This window comes from Enhydra lutris, unplaced genomic scaffold, assembly GCF_002288905.1.
Source record: "Enhydra lutris kenyoni isolate GAN:26980312 unplaced genomic scaffold, ASM228890v2 scaffoldscaffold42, whole genome shotgun sequence".
Classification (NCBI taxonomy): Eukaryota; Metazoa; Chordata; class Mammalia; order Carnivora; family Mustelidae; genus Enhydra; species Enhydra lutris.
The window spans coordinates 14,656,786-14,677,534 of NW_019154126.1; the positions used below are offsets into that span (position 1 = coordinate 14,656,786).

Here is a 20,749-nt window from a genome sequence, read left to right on the forward strand (position 1 = left end):
ACTGCATACTCAACTTTCTTAGACCTTCTCACGGTATTACGTCTAGAGGCACACAATGTTCATCTGTTCCTCACAAGTAATGATAATCTTCATTGCCAATTGAGAAATTACCTAATTGTTTCACTGCACAACTATTGTTTGTTGCCCCCTCCTTGTAACCGATGAACATTTGGAAGGAAGAGCTTAAGATCATGCAAATATCCTGTTCCTCATCAAAATTTCCTCTTATATTGAGAACACGCTGATGATTCTTAAACGATTCCATCTTGGTCACAATAATTGCAAAAATGATCTTCCAATTCCAGTGATCTCTTCATATTATACCACTCAGCTTCTGGCTTTGTACTACAGAAGTGGCATGAGATTACTCTTCACCATTTTTTATTATCAGTATGGACACCTGAATTCTTCCATTTTTCAATGCTTTACAATTCATTATTATGTTTAATTATTCTGTTGCTTAAATTGTCCCAGAACCAGCCAGTGGAAGAAATTCCTATGTCCTTGTGATATGCCTGTCATTTTTTTTTTTAAATGGTTAATTTCTGACATAAGAAGTTCCAGGTTCATCTCCCCCCTCCCCCGCCCCCAGGTTCATCTTGCACCTCCCCTTCCACAGTCCTGGAATTAGCCATTACTCCAGATTATTGGTCCTATTTAATGGAGAACGGATTAAAGAAGAGGTGGTAGTTGTGTTCATTGATACTGAATAATCTTGCTTCTTGGCTCTTCCAGTGGACAGAGCTACAAATGTGTGTGTGTGTGTGTAAGTGTATATATATATATATATATATATATATATATGTATATATGTATGTATCTCCACACACAGGCACATACACATATATAAATGTACATCAAGATTACCCTTTAAAAAAAGGCTTCCTTTCAGGATTAACAGGAGAGCCTTGAAACCCAAATGCAAAAAGCAGGGGGTAAAAAAATTACTCCCGTCTATTCTGTTCAAAACTGTTTTGTCCTTTCTTCCAGTATAAATAGGAAAGAAGTCCTATCTGTATAATCTAGAAGCCTTACAGATCAGCAGCAAAAGAGAAACAACATTACATGATCCTTGGGATCAGGAGATGCTGAGTGCCAAGCACTCAGTGAAATAGCTTACAAAGTACCCAAACTCTGGAACTAAAGAAGGGGATAATGGTTATAATATGGGTTTCTTCCTTCAAAGCTCTGACTGGATAAAAGGGAGAAAATTATGATCTCTTCCCTAAGTCCCTAAGTCACTTGAAGATAAGGACTGAGTTGAACTTTTCCAAACTAATGTTCAATGAAGTGTTAATAGAGAACATGTAATAAATAAAACTGAAAAATGCTGGGTTAAAAAAATTTTTTTAAGCCACATGACTTCTAGAGCCTATAGATATAAATATCATAAATATGATAATATGCCTTATGACTCAGGGGGCAGGTAAGGGAATAAAATATGCAATCATTCTCAAACATGTTTGACCATTGCTTTTTTTTTTAGAGAATAGTAATTATCACCTTTTTAAAAACTCCCATGGAGAGTTTGTGTAACATTAGCTTAAGAGATTTACACAATAGAAATTCGGGAAATTAAAATAAACCAGTCCATATATATAATTCAGGTAACATATACTTTGTAAGGAATTCACTAGACCACCTGGCAGACAAAATTCAATTTTAACTTTGCAGAAATCTATACTCTAATAATTTTTTATTTATTGTAGTGTATTAAAAGCCAATACCAACTTTTAAAGAATTAACATAAATCTTACACAATTTCTTCTACAACACAGAATAAGAGAACACTTTCCAACCTGTTTTATGGGGCCACTATCACTGATACTAAAACCAAATAATACAGAACATGCACATATGCACACACACATGTACATAGCCAAACAATCTCTCATGAACCTAGATGCAAAATTCAATAAAATAAAACAAATAAAATCCAATAAAATCCTTCCCAACAAGGTATAAAAAAAAAAAACAAAAAAACCCACTACAGTCAAGTGAGATTTATTCCAGGTATGTGAGGTTGGTTCAGTATCTGAAAATCAACCAGTGTAACTTAACGTATCAACAGGCTAAAGAAGAAAAATCACACGATGTTATCCATTGATGTAAAAAAAGTATTTGACAAAATTGAACACCGATTCATGATAACTCTCGGTACATTAAGAATAAAAAACCCAATCTATAAACCAGATCTCAGCAAAGAAACCTTTTGCTCTGTGAAAGACTCTGTTAAGAGGATGAAAAGACACATTATACACTGGGAGAAAAGATTTCCAAATCACATATATGACAATCTCATAAAAAGCAAATACCAAAAAACCTACAGGTAATATAATACATAATGTTGAAAGACTTAACTATTTCCTTTTAAGATCAGGAACAAGGCAAAGATGTCTGCTCTCACCACTTATATTTTAACATTGTACTAAAAGTTTTAGCCACTATAGTAATGGAAGAAAGAGAAATGAAAGACAGAGAGACTGAAAAGGACAAACAAAATTGTATTTATTTGCAGACTTCACCATGACTGTCTACGTGAAAAAAACCCAAAGAATCTGCAAACATCTCCTAGAGCTAATAGGCAATTCAGTTAAGGCCATAGGACATAAGATAAATAATTTCACCTGCATTTCTGTATACTGACAATGAACAAGTGGAAACCAAAATAAAAAATGCAACACCACTTTCAATTGCTCCAAGAAAATAAAACATTCAGTTATAAATCTAAAGAAACATGGTCAGAATATATATGATGAAAATTATAAAGTGTTAATGAAAGAAATCAAAGAACTAAACACTTGCAGCGTCATACCGTGGTCATGGACTGAAACCTCAACATAGTAAAGATGTCAATTCCCCTAAAGTGATCTATAGGTTTAATCTAATTCTTATCAAAATATCAGCAAGTTTCTCTGTAGACACAGACAAGCTTATTGTAATATTTATATGGAAAGGCTCTAGAATACCCAAGACAATTTTGAAAGAGAAAAATAAAGAAGGAATGACTCTCCCTGATATTAAGAGTTATTATAAAGTTGCAGTAATCAAAACAGTGGTATTATCTTGGAATAAACAGAAATCAAGGGAATAGAACACAGAACCCAGAAATGGATCCATATCAATATGCCTAAATGATTTCTGGCCAAGAAGCAAAAGCAAATAGTGAAGGAGGGAGGGCTGTTTTAATAAATGATGCTGGAACAACTGCACATCCAGAGGTAAAAACCAAAACCAAACCTAAAACAAACCCCCCCTGACCTAAACCTCACACACTCAAAACTGATCATACACTTAAACGTGAAACTGTAAACTTCTAGAACAGAACACAGGAGAAACTCAGACCCAGGGAATGGCAGAGTTCTTAGAGTTGGTAACAAAATCATGATCTGTAAGAGGAAAACTGATTAAACTTGATCTCATCAAAATAAAAAGCTTTTTCTCTGTGACAAACTCTACTAAGAGAATGAAAAGACAAACTATATAATGAGAGAAAATATTTCCAAATTACATGTATGACAAAGACTTTATGTCTAGAATATATAAATAAAAGAATCCTAAAACTCAATTGTTAAAATAATCTAATTAGAAAACGGGCAAACACATGCACAATCATTTCACCAGATGGCAAATAAACCCATGAAAAGATATGTAACATATTAGCCATTTAGAGAAATACAAATTTAAAGTACAATGAGATATCACTGCATACCTACTAGAATGGCTAAAGTAGAAAAGTGATAACTCCAATTGCCAACAATAATACAGAAGGAGAAACTGGATCACACACACACTGCTCGAGATAATGTAACACTGCACAGATACTCTCAGAAATACTATGGAAGTTCTTGTCAAACTAAAAACGGACCCAGCACCTGAACTCGAAGGTATTTATTCCAGGAGTAAAAACTTACATTCACACAAAAACTTGCAGATGAATGTTCATAGCAGCTTTATTTGTAATAGTCAAAACCTAGAAACTATTCAACTGTTTCACTGGGTCAATGGTTAAACAAACATATTATAGAGTACTACTCACCAAGAAGAAGAAATGATCTGTATTACATGAAACAAGTTGGACGGATACCAAGGATATTACGCTAAGTGAAAAAAAGCCAATCTCAAAAGGAAATACACTGCATGATTCTGTTTATGTTATAATCATGAACTGATGTAATTGTAGAAATGGAGAACATATTAGTGGTTGCCAGGGTCTAGGTTTGGCTATAAAGGAGTAACACATGGAATCTGGTGGCAATGGTACAGTTGAGTTATCTTGATTGAGGTATACAAAGCTAAATATACTGTCCTGTGAATTTATAATTATTTAAAACAAAATATTAAAAGAAACTCAATGGTAGTTAATACTAATTAGCAGACTATCTTGATTAATATTCCAATGTATATATCTTTCCAGAGACAACATACTTCAAATTTGTACTAATTACTTTTCTCCCCAAATAAACTATAATTCTGCTGCCATTTTATTGCTGTTATTTGATTACTAATTTAATAATAATTTTATTAGCTATATACTATTATTTATAATAATAAATAATTTAATAATAATTTGATTAATATTGGTCAAATTTGTTTAAGATGTCTGTGTCTATGTCCTATATGTATTAAACATGTGAGTGGGGAAGAAAGCACATACCACTTTATTTTAGTTCACTTCAAAGTAACCTTTAGTAAATTAGAAAAAAATATTTTCTTCGAAATGAAATCAATAAATTAAGGTGCAAGTTAGAATTAAAGAGGAAAAAACATGAAGTTAAAAATAGCAAATGCCAATACAGTACTGATAAGAGCCAATACAGGCACTATGTTTATTTTTGGATTTTTGTATTTAACAAATAGTAAAATAAATATTTAGAATCCCTGACAGAAACTAGATCATATGGAGGAAAGGTTAAATGAGAAAAGTAGTTAAGTAGTTTTAAATAATTTCTAAAAACAGCACACATTTACATGGTCCTGAAAAAAGTTTAGACAGGTCACTGGAAAACCCTCTTCATTAGAAAGGTCAACCACACAACAATGAAAGCTGTCCCAATTTACCTTAGTAAACTTTTTTTTAACGACTGAGCCACACAGGCGCCTCTTACCTTAGTAAACTTTTTTTTAACGACTGAGCCACCTAGGCGCCTCTTACCTTAGTAAACTTTCAACTATGTTTTAAAGTTGTCAACTACTTGGGGACTGAGTAAATGAAATGTATTCTCTGAAGTTTGTAAGCTCTCAGTTATTCACCATCAAAGGTGATAGCCATCGAAGGATTAGTGCTAATGAAGAACTCATCACTACCAAGTGAAACCAGTTACCACCTAGAACACTAAAAGCTAGCAGGATCACAGATCAGAGGTTGGCAAACTATTGGTCCATGGGCCAATACTGGGTTGCCATCTGTTTTTTCTCAATAAAATTTTCCTGAGACATAGCTATGCCCATTTGTTTACTTACTGTCAACTGCTGATTTTGCCTTTCTTTCAACAGTACAGCTGAAGGCCTGTGACAGACTGAATGACCCAAAAAGGCTAAGATAAACACTGACCCTTTTTAGAAAAAGTTTGCTGGTGCGCGACTTTTACTAAGATGTTCTTTAAGGCTACTCATATCACTATTTCTTTTTCTTTTCTGTCTTTCTTTCTTTCTTTCTTTCTTTTTTAAAGATTTTGTATATTTATTTGACAGAGGGAGAGAGACAGTGAGAAGGAACACAAGCAGGGGGAGTGGGAGAGGGAAAGCAGGCTTCCCGCTGAGCAGGGAGCCTAACGTAGAACTTTATCCCAGGACCCTGAGATCATGACGTGAGCCAAAGGCAGATGCTTAACGACTGAGCCACCCAGGAGCCCCCATTATTTTTGAATAGTAAGAAAACCATTTCTACATCTCAGGTATATTCTTTATCCTATTTGTCTAAAGTAGTATAAGATCACATGTTGAGATGAAACCAAAAACTTAGGATGAAAATGCCATCTCTGTTGTCAGGCAGAAATCTCAATTTTAAAGATTTTATTTATTTATTTAACAGACAGAGATCACAGGCAGGCAGAGAGGCAGGCAGAGAGGCAGGCAGAGAGAGGAAGGGAAGCAGGCTCCCTGCTGAGCAGAGAGCCCGATGTGGGGCTCGATCCCAGGACCCCGGGATCATGACCTGAGCCGAAGGCAGAGGCTTTAACCCGCTGAGCCACCCAGGCGCCCCAGAAATCTCAATTTTAAAAGTTGAAAATGGGCACCAAAGATGGCCTTGAACAGGTAAAAATGTGTCAAGAGTTAAGCAGAAAATAGCTATAGAAAATGTAATAATTAAAAGAGTAATTACTTACGCTGTATGTGAATGAGCTGCTTTGGCATCTTAAATTCCCCAGGATATATAGACTCATAGTAAGCAATATTACTTTCTGCTTCTGGGACTGGTATGACCATATTATCCCTCTTCTCGCCATATACCTGCTGTGCTGAAATAGCCCGCTGAAGATGGTGTTCCTAGAAACAGAAAGAAAAAGTAAGTTTATATATTCAAAAAATAGTAATCAGAATGTATAGCCGTATTAAGATGTTTTTGTTCATATGTTTTAAAACCAGAAGGATTTTAGTAGCCTTGAGAGGATGCTAATAATACAATTAGTGGTAAGCACATTTTAAGCAGAATTAAGGTTTTGTTAGACCACATACTTCCTCAATTTAGGAAATGTACAATACTGAAATTGAGTTAAATTATACTAAAGATTCCAAAAAACTAACTAAACTGTTACTTTGAGTTTGCATTTTACAGATGAGATTCAAAGAAAAAACGGTTAAAACATTTACGTTTGTATGAAGAAAGCAGACCATGGATGATTAAAAAAAAATTATTCTAATCTCCTTTACACAGAATGCTCCATAAATCTGGAAAGCACTTTCATACAAACCAACTAATACGATCTTTTCAAAGGAGGGCAGAGTATCCTTTCCATTTTTATTTGATGAAACTGATACATTCAAATCCGGTCTTTTGTCTCAATAACCCCTTATGAATTTCCAGACTCTGTGACTCCTGGAAAGACACTTTAGTCTTCTAAATCTGTTTCCTATAGAATGAGAAAAATAATCTACTTTATAGTGCTGGCTGGAGATTTAAGTAAGATAAATGTGCAAAAAATGTTTAGTATAATACCTAGTATATAACAGGTACTCAAGTAAACTCTGGTTTAGTCACCACACAGGAAGATTTTAGCCATTTGTGGTACCACCAGCTGCCATAAAAATATCTGTTCTTAGTCAGCCCTATCATCACTGAATTTTGGTAAACACTTCATTAAATTTAAACTAGCTTTTAAAAAACATATAAAATATAAGTTCAGAGATGAAAAGTATTCCAATGGTATGAAAACAGAAAATTCCGGTTCTCACAAGTACCCTATTTTAATTAAAAATATATATTCATATAGGATTTAAAAGTCATAAAGAATTCTACCATGCAACATATCTGAGCTTTATCATTAGGGCTTTGGTTCACTAGCTAGATCCTGGAGATCCTTCTATAATGACACTCCTACAACTTTTGCAGCAGCTGCACTGTATTCCACTATATGGATGTACCATAATGTAACGAGACACTAATTAATTGGAAAAAATCCCCTGGAGACAACCTAAATGCCTGTTCTTATCCCTGAATGCTACAAAAATCATACCTGTACTATTATATACAAAACATCTTTGTGGATTTGTAAAAACATCTGTAGGACAACTACAAAAAAGTCCTCAAAGGGCATAATGAGGTTCCAACAACATACACTATCATTCCTTGTAATATCTTTTTTTTTTTTTTTTTTTTTTTAAAGATTTGAGAGAAAGAAAGCATGAGCACACGAGTGGGAGGGACAGAGTGAGTCAATCTCCAGCAGACTCGGCACTGAGCATGGACTCTACGTGGGGCTCGATCTCATAACCCTGAGATCAAACCTGAGCCAAAACCAAGAGGTGAATGTTTAACCAACTGCACCACCCAGGCGCCCGTCCTTATAATATCTTTGTAAAGACTCTTTTAAATTTTAAAATCACCCATCTTGTCATTTTAGGTTAATTTTTTTTTATAATGATGACTTTTTTCTTAAATGTTACTGCTGTTTGCTCATTTTCAAAAGAACTACTTTTCGTCTTCAACATTTAAATATATTATCTCCTTTTTAATATTAAGGAAATTAGCCCCCTGTAATAAATTTTCCCAATATTTTCCTGAAGTGTGACTTTTCATTTTGTTTACTTTTTCCATGCAAAAAAGCTCTATTAGTCACATTAATCTTTTCCCTTATGATTTTGTCATGCTTAATAACAGGTATAAATTGTACAGTCAAAAACTAGGGTGTAAACAAATACTCTCATTTTTATAACTTAATTTGATCTTTGATTTGGGCTCTCTAATGGCTAAACGTACCCTCTTATACTTTAGTATAGTTTGTTCTTATATCTACTGGCCCTAATCTATTGACAAAGGGTGCCTCTGTAAGCTCCAGCTGGGAAATCAGTCACATGTATACTTATTCTACTCTCAGATTCCTTCAAATGTCAAGACAAATTTTCTTTAACCTATGCCCCATATACATACCAAACTCAAGGAGGGCGTGGGAAAGCAAGGTACAGTATTCTTAATTTGCATTTTGTTCCTAATTCAGAATAATTACTCTATCATAATTTCTTATGTAAGAGAACATGTGAGAAATACAGTTTATCTTTTTTTTGTATAAGGAGAGATAATGGCAAGCCACTTGTTCTACTGTCATGCAAAAAAAAAAAATCTATTCCCCTTAATGATTATAAATGTACCTGTATCACAGAATAAAATTCCCTTGCATCTGAGAGTATTCCTAAGCTTTTTTCCTACTCTACCCAAACTGTCTCTCATGCCAGTATTTAACGTAAAGTTTAGCCTCATACTACATTTTATTATCTAGTAAGGCAATTCCTCCATGGTAATTCTTTTTCTGAATATTCCTGGCTTTCTCGTTTATTTTTCTAGATGAACCGTAAGTTACTTTCTAGGTGGGAAGTGGGACCTCTAAAGTGTTTTGATTTTTACAGGCAATATAGAGAGCTGGTTAAGAACGTGGACTTTGGTAATCCAGAGGCTCTGGGTTGGAATTGTTGGCACGATGGGTTTAGTAGCTCTAGGACTTTAGGACTTGAGACAAGAGATTTAACCCAGTATGTTTTATTACCTGTAAGTGTACACAGTATACTACCATATGGAATTGTGGTTAAGACAAAAATGCCTGAGACCTACTAACTCTCCAACATATGGTAGCAAATATATCTTTCATTATTAAAAAAGCTAAAGAGTCTTCCATATGCTTAGTAGTTACCATTTATACTTTCTCTAGTATGAACAGTGTTCTGTAGAAAGATTTTTCCTTATGGTTTTATCCATTTTCCATAACTGTGAACTCAAATTTTTGTTTATCAGTATCAGAGTGAATACTTACTGCTTAAAAAAAAATCTTATTTGTAGTTTTTTGTTTTATAAAATATTTCACACAATTTTCTCCTATCTTTAACAGTCAAGAAAATTATTTCCCCTAAGGTGGTCTCATGATGTGCATAACATACTTTCAAATGGTTCAATTATAAAAATATTTTATTAAACAATAAGAAAAAATACAGCAAACATGGAACAGTTTTGGAATGAGTTTGAGTATATAGCTGTTCAGCTTCTAAGTTTGAAAATTCTTTTTTTTTAATTTTTAATTTTTAATTTTTATTTATTTATTTATTTTTTAATTTATTTGACAGAGAGAGATCACAAGTAGACAGAGAGGCAGGCAGAGAGAGAGAGAGAGAGAGGGAAGCAGGCTCCCTGCTGAGCAGAGAGCCCGATGCGGGACTCGATTCCAGGACCCTGAGATCATGACCTGAGCCGAAGGCAGCGGCTTAACCCACTGAGCCACCCAGGCTCCCAAATTTTTAATTTTTTAAAGATTTTATTTATTTGACAGAGAGAGACACAGTGAGAGAGTGAACACAAGCAGGGGGAGTGGGAGAGGGAGAAGCAGGATTCCTGCTGAGCAGGGGGCCCGATGTAGAGCTCAATCCCAGGACCCTGAGATCATGACCTGAGCTAAAGGCAGCCACTTAACGACTGACCCACCCAGGCACCCCTGAAAACTCTTATAATAAAAAGTTAGATCAAGAAGAACAGGGTACTAAGGATCCTAAAAGTGTATAATATACAGCATTTATGGTTAAGTTCTTCTGAGTCTTACAAAAGTATTCTTCAACAACTGAGGTATAACTGTAACTTTATATATTCTTATTTATGCTTTCTCCATGTATATCTGCGAACTCTAAGACAGGAAGGGGATCAAACATTGGCCTATATGGCCAGCGCGCAGTGAGTGAGGAGGGAGAGTAACAGATGCTATCTGCTCAGACGATTAACACCCTGTCATGCAGTCACTGATCATGTTAAGGATCTGTCCTTTTATGAAGAGCAGGAGTGGCTGAAAGGTTTTAAAATGATCACATTGGTTGCTATATAGACAATAGACCATACTCTATAAAATGGAATATATGTAGCCTGTAAATAGTTCAGAATAATATTCATTATATGGAAAAAACCATCAATTTATTAAGTAAAAAAGAATCTGAAAACTGGATGTTCAGAGTATTTGTATTACTTTTTTTTTTTAAAGGAAAAAATGCAACTGAACAGAAGCACATTCAGGAAAAAGTCTTAAAGTAGATGAGCATATATACAAAAGAATCCTTCTCTTTATACTCCTTTGTTCCTTTCCTTGACCTATTTTTTCATAGCTCTTATCATCCTCTGACATGTCATATACTTGTTTACTGTTGTCACCCCCTTTTCCCCGCCCTACCTAAGTAGCATGAAGAAAGGGATTTTTGCCTGTTTTGTTCACTGCTAAACAGCCACCCTAAAACAGTGCCGGGCACAAAGCATAGTGCTTAAGTTTTTGCTGAATAAATGACATATGTACATATCTATCAATTCATGCACAGATGTATACATAAAGTTTCAAAGTATGTACACCAAGAAGTTAACAGATTATCTCTAGGTGGTACAATTTTGAAATGCTCTTTTGTAATTTTATTTCTCCTATTTCCTAAAAGGTACTTGTAATACTTTTTGACAAAAAAATATGAGTACATTTCACTAAATGATTTCCTAAAACATCGATAATTTCTAGAAGACATTTTGGTTGAGTAAAACCTTTCCCATTTTAGTTAGTTTAAGAGTAAAATACACTTATAGCTTTCCAGGTAAAGAAAGTATTTTTAAAATCCAAAGTTATATTCACCTATTTCTAGGAAACAGAACGCTAAATTACATAATAGTAACATTAAATTAAAAGTGGAAATGAGATTCTTGCTTTGAGTAGGAAGATACAGAATGGTGAAGCCAAGTAACAAATGAAATAAACTAGAATGAGTTCTGAATTCAGTAATTATTGAATGCCTTGACTAAATACCTAAAATATCCCAATTTTAAATTACAATTATGTAAAAAGTTAGAAGTTCCTTGAAGGTACTGTCATTGAAATTTCTGAATAATCTACTTGCAACAACAGGCCAGCTGTGTTCAAATAACTTCAAATAGTCCAATAAAGAGTTTGACAGTTAAAAAAAGAATGCTGGACTCTAAACATATATATTTTTTAAACTTTAGGACTTCTAAGAGCATTTAACATGCTAATGTAAATTGTACTTGTTCCAGAGCAGGGATAGTCATTCAGGCCTGTGACCATAGAAATATTTTTTTCAGAAAATATCTATTAATAGCTCAGAGAACTTTTGTAATACAGTTTGGGAAATGTTGATATAGAACAAAAACTAGAGATATAGAACAGAATATCTAGGATTAAGCTTTTATTCACTTGTTAACTTAGTCCATATTTATTTATTGTGTGCCAACCATGTGCCTGGCACTGGGAACATAGCGTTGTAGCTAAAACAGACACAGTGCCTAACATTGCACAGCTTACACTCTAGTAGGGAGAACAGATACTAATAAAACAGTCCTAAAAATAAACTGTACAGTGTGATAAGTTCTATGAAGAAAAAGTACGGTGTATTATGGTGAAAGGAAAAGGATTTCAAGGACAATACCATTTTCACTAGTGCCAAGGGACATTTAAGGTAACATCTACAGCAATGGGAGTTAAAAGATTGTTTTAAGAAAAGGGGATAACTATATTTGAAGACCACTTACATGTTTGACATAGTGGTTAAAAAAAATTTCTTTATATTATAGGATATTTATATTAAGCACAGTTATAAGAATTAATCACCAAAACACCAAGAATAATTCAAAATTTTCATAAAATAACAGAGGCATAAATTCTCAAGTTAGGTTTTAGAAGAAACAAAGTAAATAAAATTAAATAATCTAAAGACTTCTGTAATATTTGATCTTACATAAAATGGAATGAGATAAACTATAATTTACGGTTAAGTTATTCAGCAAATAACTTAAAAAAAAACTTCTTGCACTGTAATTATGTTTTCTATACGCAGCAATACAAACAATAAAAGAGGATCAGAAAAGACTAAACAATGATCTTTAGACTGAAGTTCAGAGCACACTGCCATGTCTCTCTGAACTGTGCTATTGGCACTGGGCTCTAAAAGTATTCACTCCTGTTATTTCAGCCTGCCTAGTACACCGAAAGGGCATGGGTCTCACAGACAGACACCTACTCAAGAATCCTAGCTTCCTCATTAAACCCGAAATCCTGCAAATCACTCTGCTACCTATTTGTATTTTTTTTTTTTACCCCTACTCATCCCTCCTTTTCTTCGCACCAGTAGTTAATGTTTTTTCTTTTAATCTCCTCTTTGTTATTTTTGTTTACCCCGAGAAAAATATTGCCCTTCCAGGTGGCTTTTTGTGGTCTTTGTTAAAAGCATTGGCAGTTAATGTGAAAGGGTTAACTGGCTCTGAACAGGGCATGTCACTTGTATTTGAGAAATCAGAAAACACCATTTTTATTGATTAAATGAGAGTGACATTAGCTACGTGTAGATAAAACCTGTCTGAAGAGACATTACTGCAAATGTATCTTAAACATCTGCTCTGTGCCTTTGCTCATATGGATGGATACATCTCCTGACATCACCATTCACCATGCCCCCACTCCACCATGGAAAATTCCCACCTGTTCTTCAAAGTCTGGTTTAAAATTATCTTTCCTCCCTCTCCCCTCAGCAGAAATGCTCCCCAATTTATGCTTCTACAGTACTACAGTCTCTACTTAGAAACTGCAATTATTTGTTTATATACAGATCTCCAAAATGTAGACACTATGTTTAATTAACCTATGTATTTTTTCCTTTAAAAGATGTATTCTCTTGTATTATCTGGGTGCTCTGATTGTTTTTAAGGATGAAGATAATATAATTATCTTGTTAACCTGCTCAGCATCTAGTACAATATTCTGCCTTATTACAATACTTTAAAATATCATTGCAGAAAAATGATTAAGTATCAGTCTAAATAAAATGCATGAAAAAAATAAAAAGAACATTTCTATTTACTTTTTAATATCTAATACATATTAGCAAACCAAAAAGAGCTATTCAAAGTTATATTGTACAAATTCCTAAACAAAGATTAAATTATATTCACTTATTCATTAAGGTTTTATTTAAGCAAATAATGACCTTACCACTTACTCATAATAATTAAGACTAATTTAGACCTTTTGGATTATGGAATTAAAAACAGGTTATTATAAGCAACAATGTTTAAGATTCCTTATGCAGAAATAAGTGATTACTAATTTGTAAAAAGCCACTCAAGAAATTTAATCCCGATTACTTATGCATGCAGAGCTAGACTCCATTGCTACTTGAACAAAAGCACTGAGCTGAATTACTTTCTCTCCTATTTTCTAATGACATTTCTAAGAACTAAAACATCAATGCCTGTTCAGGAACATGGCTCCAGCAAGGACTCCATAGTTTTTCTACATCCAAATACCCTAATTCTTGACTGGCTCATTACAATAACTTTCTGACTGGTTTCCCTTAAGTTCAGAGCCCATTTTTGGCCATTCTTCTACAGAATAGCCAATCTGTTAATATGTAAGTCAAATCATGCCATTATTCCATTTAAAGTATTCCAATTATTTTTATCTCATTCAGAATAAAAGAAAAGGTTCTTAAAACTGTTTATTTATGAGGTCCAGCATGATTTGTATTCCCCTCTCCTTATTACCTTTCTGGCATCATTTACTATTCTCTTCACTCACCCTGCTCTTGTATACTAGATTCCTTGCTTCTTCCCCCCAAACTTAAATAGCTTGCTCACTCACCTTCTTCAAGTTTGTTCAAAAGTCATCTTTGGATTGATTCCTTGCCACCTCCCCCACTATACACCCACCAGAATGGCTAAACTTGAGGCGGACAACATGGTGATGCTGTCAAATGATGGTGAGGTTGTGGAATAACGAGAACTCTCATACACTGTGTTAGTGAGAAAAAGGTACGGCAGATCTCATAAAACCAAAAATACACAGTCCATATGGCCCAGCAATCCAACAGGTAGGTATCTACCCAAGCCCACAAGACCTCAATAACACCATTTATATGGTTTTATTCAATAATAGTCCCAAAGTGGAAAACAATCCAGATGTCCATCAATAGAAATAGGAGAGATGAACAAACTACGGCAGAGTAATACAATGGAATTATTATTCCACAACAAAAAGGAACTAATACATAAAACAATATGAGTCAACCCTAAAAACACTGAGGTGAGTAAAAATAGGTTTATACAAGAGAGTCCACATTCTTTGAGTCCATTTATGTGAAGTTTTAAAATAGGCAAAATTAATTTATGGTGAAAAAAATAAAAACTGTACTTGATTCTGGGGAGTGGCATCAGGGATTGATTGGAAAGGGGAATGAAGAGATTTTCAGCGATGATGGCAATAATGCTTCATCTCTTGATGAGGGTTGGGCTATGAAAGTATATGAACTGTCAAAGTTCGCTAATATTGACTACTTATTTGTGAATTTCTAGGCATGTAAGTTTTACCTCAAAAGAAAAAAAACAGTAAATACTGAACTGTAATTAATGACATCTATGCTGAAATATTTATGAAAACAGGCACTCTCTGCAATTTTCTTTGAAATGCACCAAAAAAATGGAGATGATGGATGTGTGATAAAGCAAGTGGAATAAAATGTAATAAGCAAATCTAGCTAGTGGGTATAGAGGTGGTCACTGTACACTCTTGAAACTTTACTGTATGTCTGAAGATTTTCATAACAAAATGTTGCAAAAAAATATGCACTCTCTCCCCTCTCTTAAACCTGGAACACTTTATCTGCCCCCTGCTTTAGTTTTCCTCTACAGCACTTACCTCTTTATAGACTACAGAATTTACTTACTGTTTTATTTACTGTCTTGTCTTCTCTCCTTAAAATATAAGATCCATGAAGGTAGGAATTTGTTTTCTGCTTAGCTTTACCTCGGGTCTAGAACTGTGCCTAACACACACAAATATCCAATAAATATTTACTGAATAAATGAGCCAGCGAATTGTGCCTGTTATTTAAGGTCCACAAATACTGTTTTGGAACAGAACTCATAAAAAATTGAGATTAAATTTCATAAAAGCAAAGAAAAAATTAAGATGAACACACTTTGCTTTTGTCCTTAAAATGCTCAGGGTGAAAAAGTAAAAACAGCTGAAGATATGGACTACTTGGGAAGAAAAAGAGCGATTCAATACTTACTATTTTCTACAAGGAATAATGGCAAAAGGTCTTAGGGACTATTACCCTCTACCCCTCCTCCCACTTAAAGCTCAATATCCTGAAATTACTTTTATTTCTAGAGTATAAAACAGTAAAAGATTGCTAAGGTACAGGTAAAACAGTACAGTCTTGTTACTTCTTTTTAGTGTGAAACATGTGTCATTTTAGTACTTTTATCACAAAATATTTAGGATACAAAGTTACTAAGTAGCATGGTGGTCAAAGGCAGCCCTAGGCAAAATTCAGTTCAGTTTTGATGCTTGCCCTCTCATGTCCTTTATTTGTAGCCCTTACATCTCTTTAGACTTGGGTTGTGCTGCATTTACTGAGAGCCTGCATGCCCATGTGATAACTGGCAATGTGAAGGGGAAGGGACTAAAATTAGTTTTTCTATTCTCACAAGTGACAATCTAAGTGGAATGCTTTCCTAAAAATTAAATTTAAAAAGGCTCAAAAAGCCCTTATTTTTGGTTATAATCTTTATGCTGATGATTTCTAAATTTCCAACATATCCTGGAGAGCTAGTCATCTGCCATTATTTAATGCCTTTTAACTTACACAGTCAAATAAAATACAAATGATGTTTCTCATTTTGGAGGGTTAATACCTTAAATCAACAGCCTGAGTAATTTAAGCTCGTCTAAAACTAAACATGTTTATATAATCCAACACAAACAAAAGCTATGCCAAGACTTAGTTCTTAGCCCTTGCACATACTCACTCTTGTAATTTCATCTACTTTCATGGCTTTAACTGCCATTTGTGTGCTGATGACATGATTAGAAATCCTCATTTCTAGCCCAGATTTCTGCTAAACTCTAGGCATAGTATAAAGACCTCTTACTACATGCTCTACAAATAGACTTCATATAACATGAACATCTCCATCTGCTAAGTCTCCAAATCTGTTCTTCCTCCAGTATTACCTAGTACAGTGAATTAACTGCTTCCGACTTCCCCGTTTCCAAACAAGGCCATCAGATCCTCTAGAATTCTCACTCATTTTAGGTCTAGAAATTATTCAGTGCCTTTTTTTTTTTTAAAATCCCACTGTCTTCAGTTCAGGCAGCAACTAGCCTCCTTACTTCTGGTATCACACTATTCCCCAATTACCTTCTATAGCTGTAGCTGCCAGGGTCTCTCTAAAGGTTGGATTCCATCATTCTCACATTTAATCCTTGGCTCTCTACTGCCTTCATGATGAAATTCAAACTTCTTGGCATGGCAAACAGGGTCCGTCATGATCTAGCTCTAGCTACTTCTTTGGGTCCAACACCTTACCTCACCTTTCTACTCTGAATTTCACTCTCAAGCCACAGGGGACATCTAACAGACCTTTCTAGTAATACCTACATGTAATGTTTCCTGTCTTTAAGTCCGTCTAAACCTCTCTCTATTCTTTATAATTCTACTAGGATATCTACCCCTTTCAGAAATTCTCTTACAACTATTACATAACACTATTACAGTGGTAGAATAGAAAACAGGTATAGATGATTTTTTAAATATTTCATAAAAATTCAATTAAAATTTTTATGGAACTGAACACTCAGCAAATCAGAATTCAGAAAAAAATTTCCTGATAGGAGTTTCATCCCTAAGCTACTTGCCTCACACATACCAGAAGGGACGAGGCACAACAGACAGGAAAGAACACCAAGAGTGAGAACAAGCTCAATAACATTTTAAAGAGTCATTCATCTTGGCTAAAATATTAATTTACTTGGAAGAAAAGACTTTGTGAACTCATTTCTAACTTTGGATTATAAAGCTTTAGGCTTTATTACTATGTCTGTTAATTCACCTTTCCAGAACTGAAATAGTAATAGCTAACATATATGGAGCACTTACCAATGCCAGGCCTAAGCTTCATATATCTTACTTCATTAAGAGCTCATAACAATATATATTCTCTATATATTACATATATATATTGTAGAAAGACGTGGGAATTATCATCCCTATTTCACATATCACTAAACTTGCCTAAGTTCATATAATTAGCTGGATTCAAACCCAGCTGTGGCTCTAGTATGAACTCTCTCTTTTTTAAGATTTGAGAGACAGAGAGAGAAAAAGAGAGAGGGCAAGTGGGGAGAGGGGCAAACAGACTCAATCCCAGGACCCAGAGATTATGACCTGAGCTGAAGGCAGATGTCTGCTTCACCTGGATGCTCCTAGTATGAACTCTTAACAACTTCACTATATTAATTCTCAAAAGGATGTAGATTCCCCATAGATTGCTTATTAGTTCCAAGGGAAAACTAGTAACTATATAGCGGAGAAACTGGCCCATACCTTGACTGGGTTATCAAAACTAACGTTACCAATCAGGGGCAGATAAATTATGTGTCTCAGGATGTGATACTATGAGACTACAACATCCTTTATGTAAAATTCTACCTGGGAGTGCAAAACCTGAATCTACTTGGGAAAACATCAAACTCAAAATGGGATCCTCTATTAAGAAAAAAATCAAAGGGACTGTAATCTTCAAAAACTGTCTGCATCATAAAAGATTAAACTCCACTGAAATATTTAGGAATAAAGCGCCATGATGTAGGCAACTTACTCTTAAATGGTTTGGAAAAATATGTGTTTTGTTTACATGTGTCTATGTATAAGTTTGAAAAAAAACCAACAATAAAGCAAATTGGGCAAAATGTTAACAATAGTTATATGTAGGTATACTACTCTTTTTCCTGCAAACTTTTTGTAAGCTTGAAATTATTTTCCAAATAGTTTTTTTTTTTTTAAGGAAAAAAAAAAGTCTCCCTGAAAGTAAGAGGAAGAGATGGAAGTACTTCTTCCAGAATTACTGCCAAGTAACTGCACAACCTCTGATCCGTAAGTCAGTGAAAGTTTTTTGGCTCTTAATTTCCTTATCTAAACCAGACATTACCAGAATACTGTCTTCTGAATAGTTGTTCTAGAGCTATCATTGTTATACGAAGAGTTCTGGGATTAATTTTGGGAAATGCACAGACAGATAAGCAATGTCGAGCAGTTTCTTTACAGAAGAATCCTCACAGATTTTGCACGTATTAAAATGCACCATGATTTTCCAAATCAGTAATATAGAAGTCAACATGTCCTAACTATTCACTGACCACTGTTAGTGTGATTCATCTAAATGTTTGGTGGGACCCAGCTTTTAATTTTCAGGACTAAAAACTATGATAAGCATTAAAGTTATAATGTTAAACCAAGGCATATAAAAACCATTCTCTTCTAAAATATCTATCAAATTTGGGAATCATAACCTTATGACTCCACTGTTCAACTTCATACTGAGGTATTTTTCAGTAAGTTTATTTTTAAAACGGGGGGCTATTTTTAGGCTACAAAATCTGACAACAGAACTCTGCTTTATGGACAGTAATGCAGATTAGTAGTTGGCAAATTATAACGGAGGGAGTGGGAAAATTCAGCTCCCCACATGTTTTTGTAAACAGTTAGTAGAACATAGCCACACTTATTCATTTACATATTGTCCATACTGCTTGTGCCCTACAATAGCAGAACTGAGTAGTTGTGACAGACTGTAATGCCTGCAAAACTTAAAATATTATCTGACTCTTACGCGAAGTTTGGAGAATCCTGATATTGATATAGTTATTTCCGCTGTTTACTTTTGAAGATTCAGCAGTTGGGTTGTACTAAGGTGGGTCACTGACAGACATGAAAGCAACCATGCTCTACTATTTACATGGTAAAAATGACAGAAGAGGGAAGTAAGTTTATTATATAAAATTGTATCTCTATGTTGAGACCCTATATTAGAAACATCATCTTCATTCTTAAAATGTATTATTATACCTATTTTACAGGGAAAGTGAAGCTCAGTAAGATTAAGTCACTTGCCCGAAGTGGTAGAAGTAGGATTTGGATTGAGGTCTGACTCCAGAACCCTACGGTCTTTCTACTGTGGCTTAATTCCTCCTTCTTGTCTTCTTTTGCCTTCCCCATGTATGGCTGAGTTCTGGTTGGTACTCAAGGGAGGACTCAATACTAAGAGAGAAGCAGAAAGGATTTTTAACAGCTGAAGAGATGAAGAACAACATTATGGCTTCAAGGATTAGTGGAAAGTTATAACCAGGTAACTTGAGAAAGTAACAGCAATTTCCTAACTTCTCTTACAGGATTCTCTTGGAATGCTTTACTAAATCATTGCTCAAAAAGGTTAACTCTGGTAATACCCAGGCACTGTGGATATGAAGAATGGAGTTCTGGAAGATTAAGTCCTAGGAGAACCAAGACTACATACATATGTTTCCTGTGTAATTAACTACTTTTAATCATATATCATCTCTACAGATATAGAGGTCTACAGTAAAGAGTAAAGTTTGTTTCCCTTTTAGTATTGTTTTATTTTATCTTGCTGAATTAGACAGTAGAGTTACATCAAAATTTGTACTTCTTCTGGACTTCGAAGACTTCACTTACTATACATCTGACACCACATTTACCAAATGTGGAAACAAAATAATCTTCTTTTCACAGAAATAGTAGAAATAGGAGTTTCCCCTCTGAGAAGAGAATAAGCTTTGAATTAAAAGCAACTTGGGAAGGAATTCATTTTGGCTTTAAAGTACTTTATTTAGGTACAATTATATAATCTACCATAAAAGAAGTCAAAAGAATACTAAATGATTTACCACCCTGGAGAGATAAGGATCTACATAATAACAGATTAAAACAGTCTCAAGTTAGACTAAATTTGACCATTCCCTGTTCCTTCATCAAAAATAACATTTTATTTTCCCACCAGTAAACGTACCAATTGAGACAGCTGTTACACTGTTCTTATTAATATTTTGTATTACCCATCAAAAATATAAATTTTCAGAGACGCCTGGGTGGCTCAGTTGGTTAAGCAGCTGCCTTCGGCTCGGGTCATGATCCCAGCGTCCTGGGATCGAGTCCCACATCGGGCTCCTTGCTCATCAGGGAGCCTGCTTCTCCCTCTGCCTCTGCCTGCCATTCT

General features: G+C 34.6%; 1 protein-coding gene across 2 annotated transcripts in view; it reads right to left on the reverse strand.

Annotated features, from left to right (window-relative positions):
• LOC111155572 (enhancer of polycomb homolog 1) overlaps positions 1-20,749 on the reverse strand; it is a 66,269-nt gene that overhangs the window by 22,511 nt on the left and 23,009 nt on the right. For both annotated transcript variants that reach the window (XM_022515818.1, XM_022515817.1), the window contains exon 2: positions 6,330-6,489. In XM_022515818.1, the coding sequence (XP_022371526.1) occupies positions 6,330-6,489 (160 nt within the window). The remainder of the gene's footprint in view (positions 1-6,329; positions 6,490-20,749) is intronic.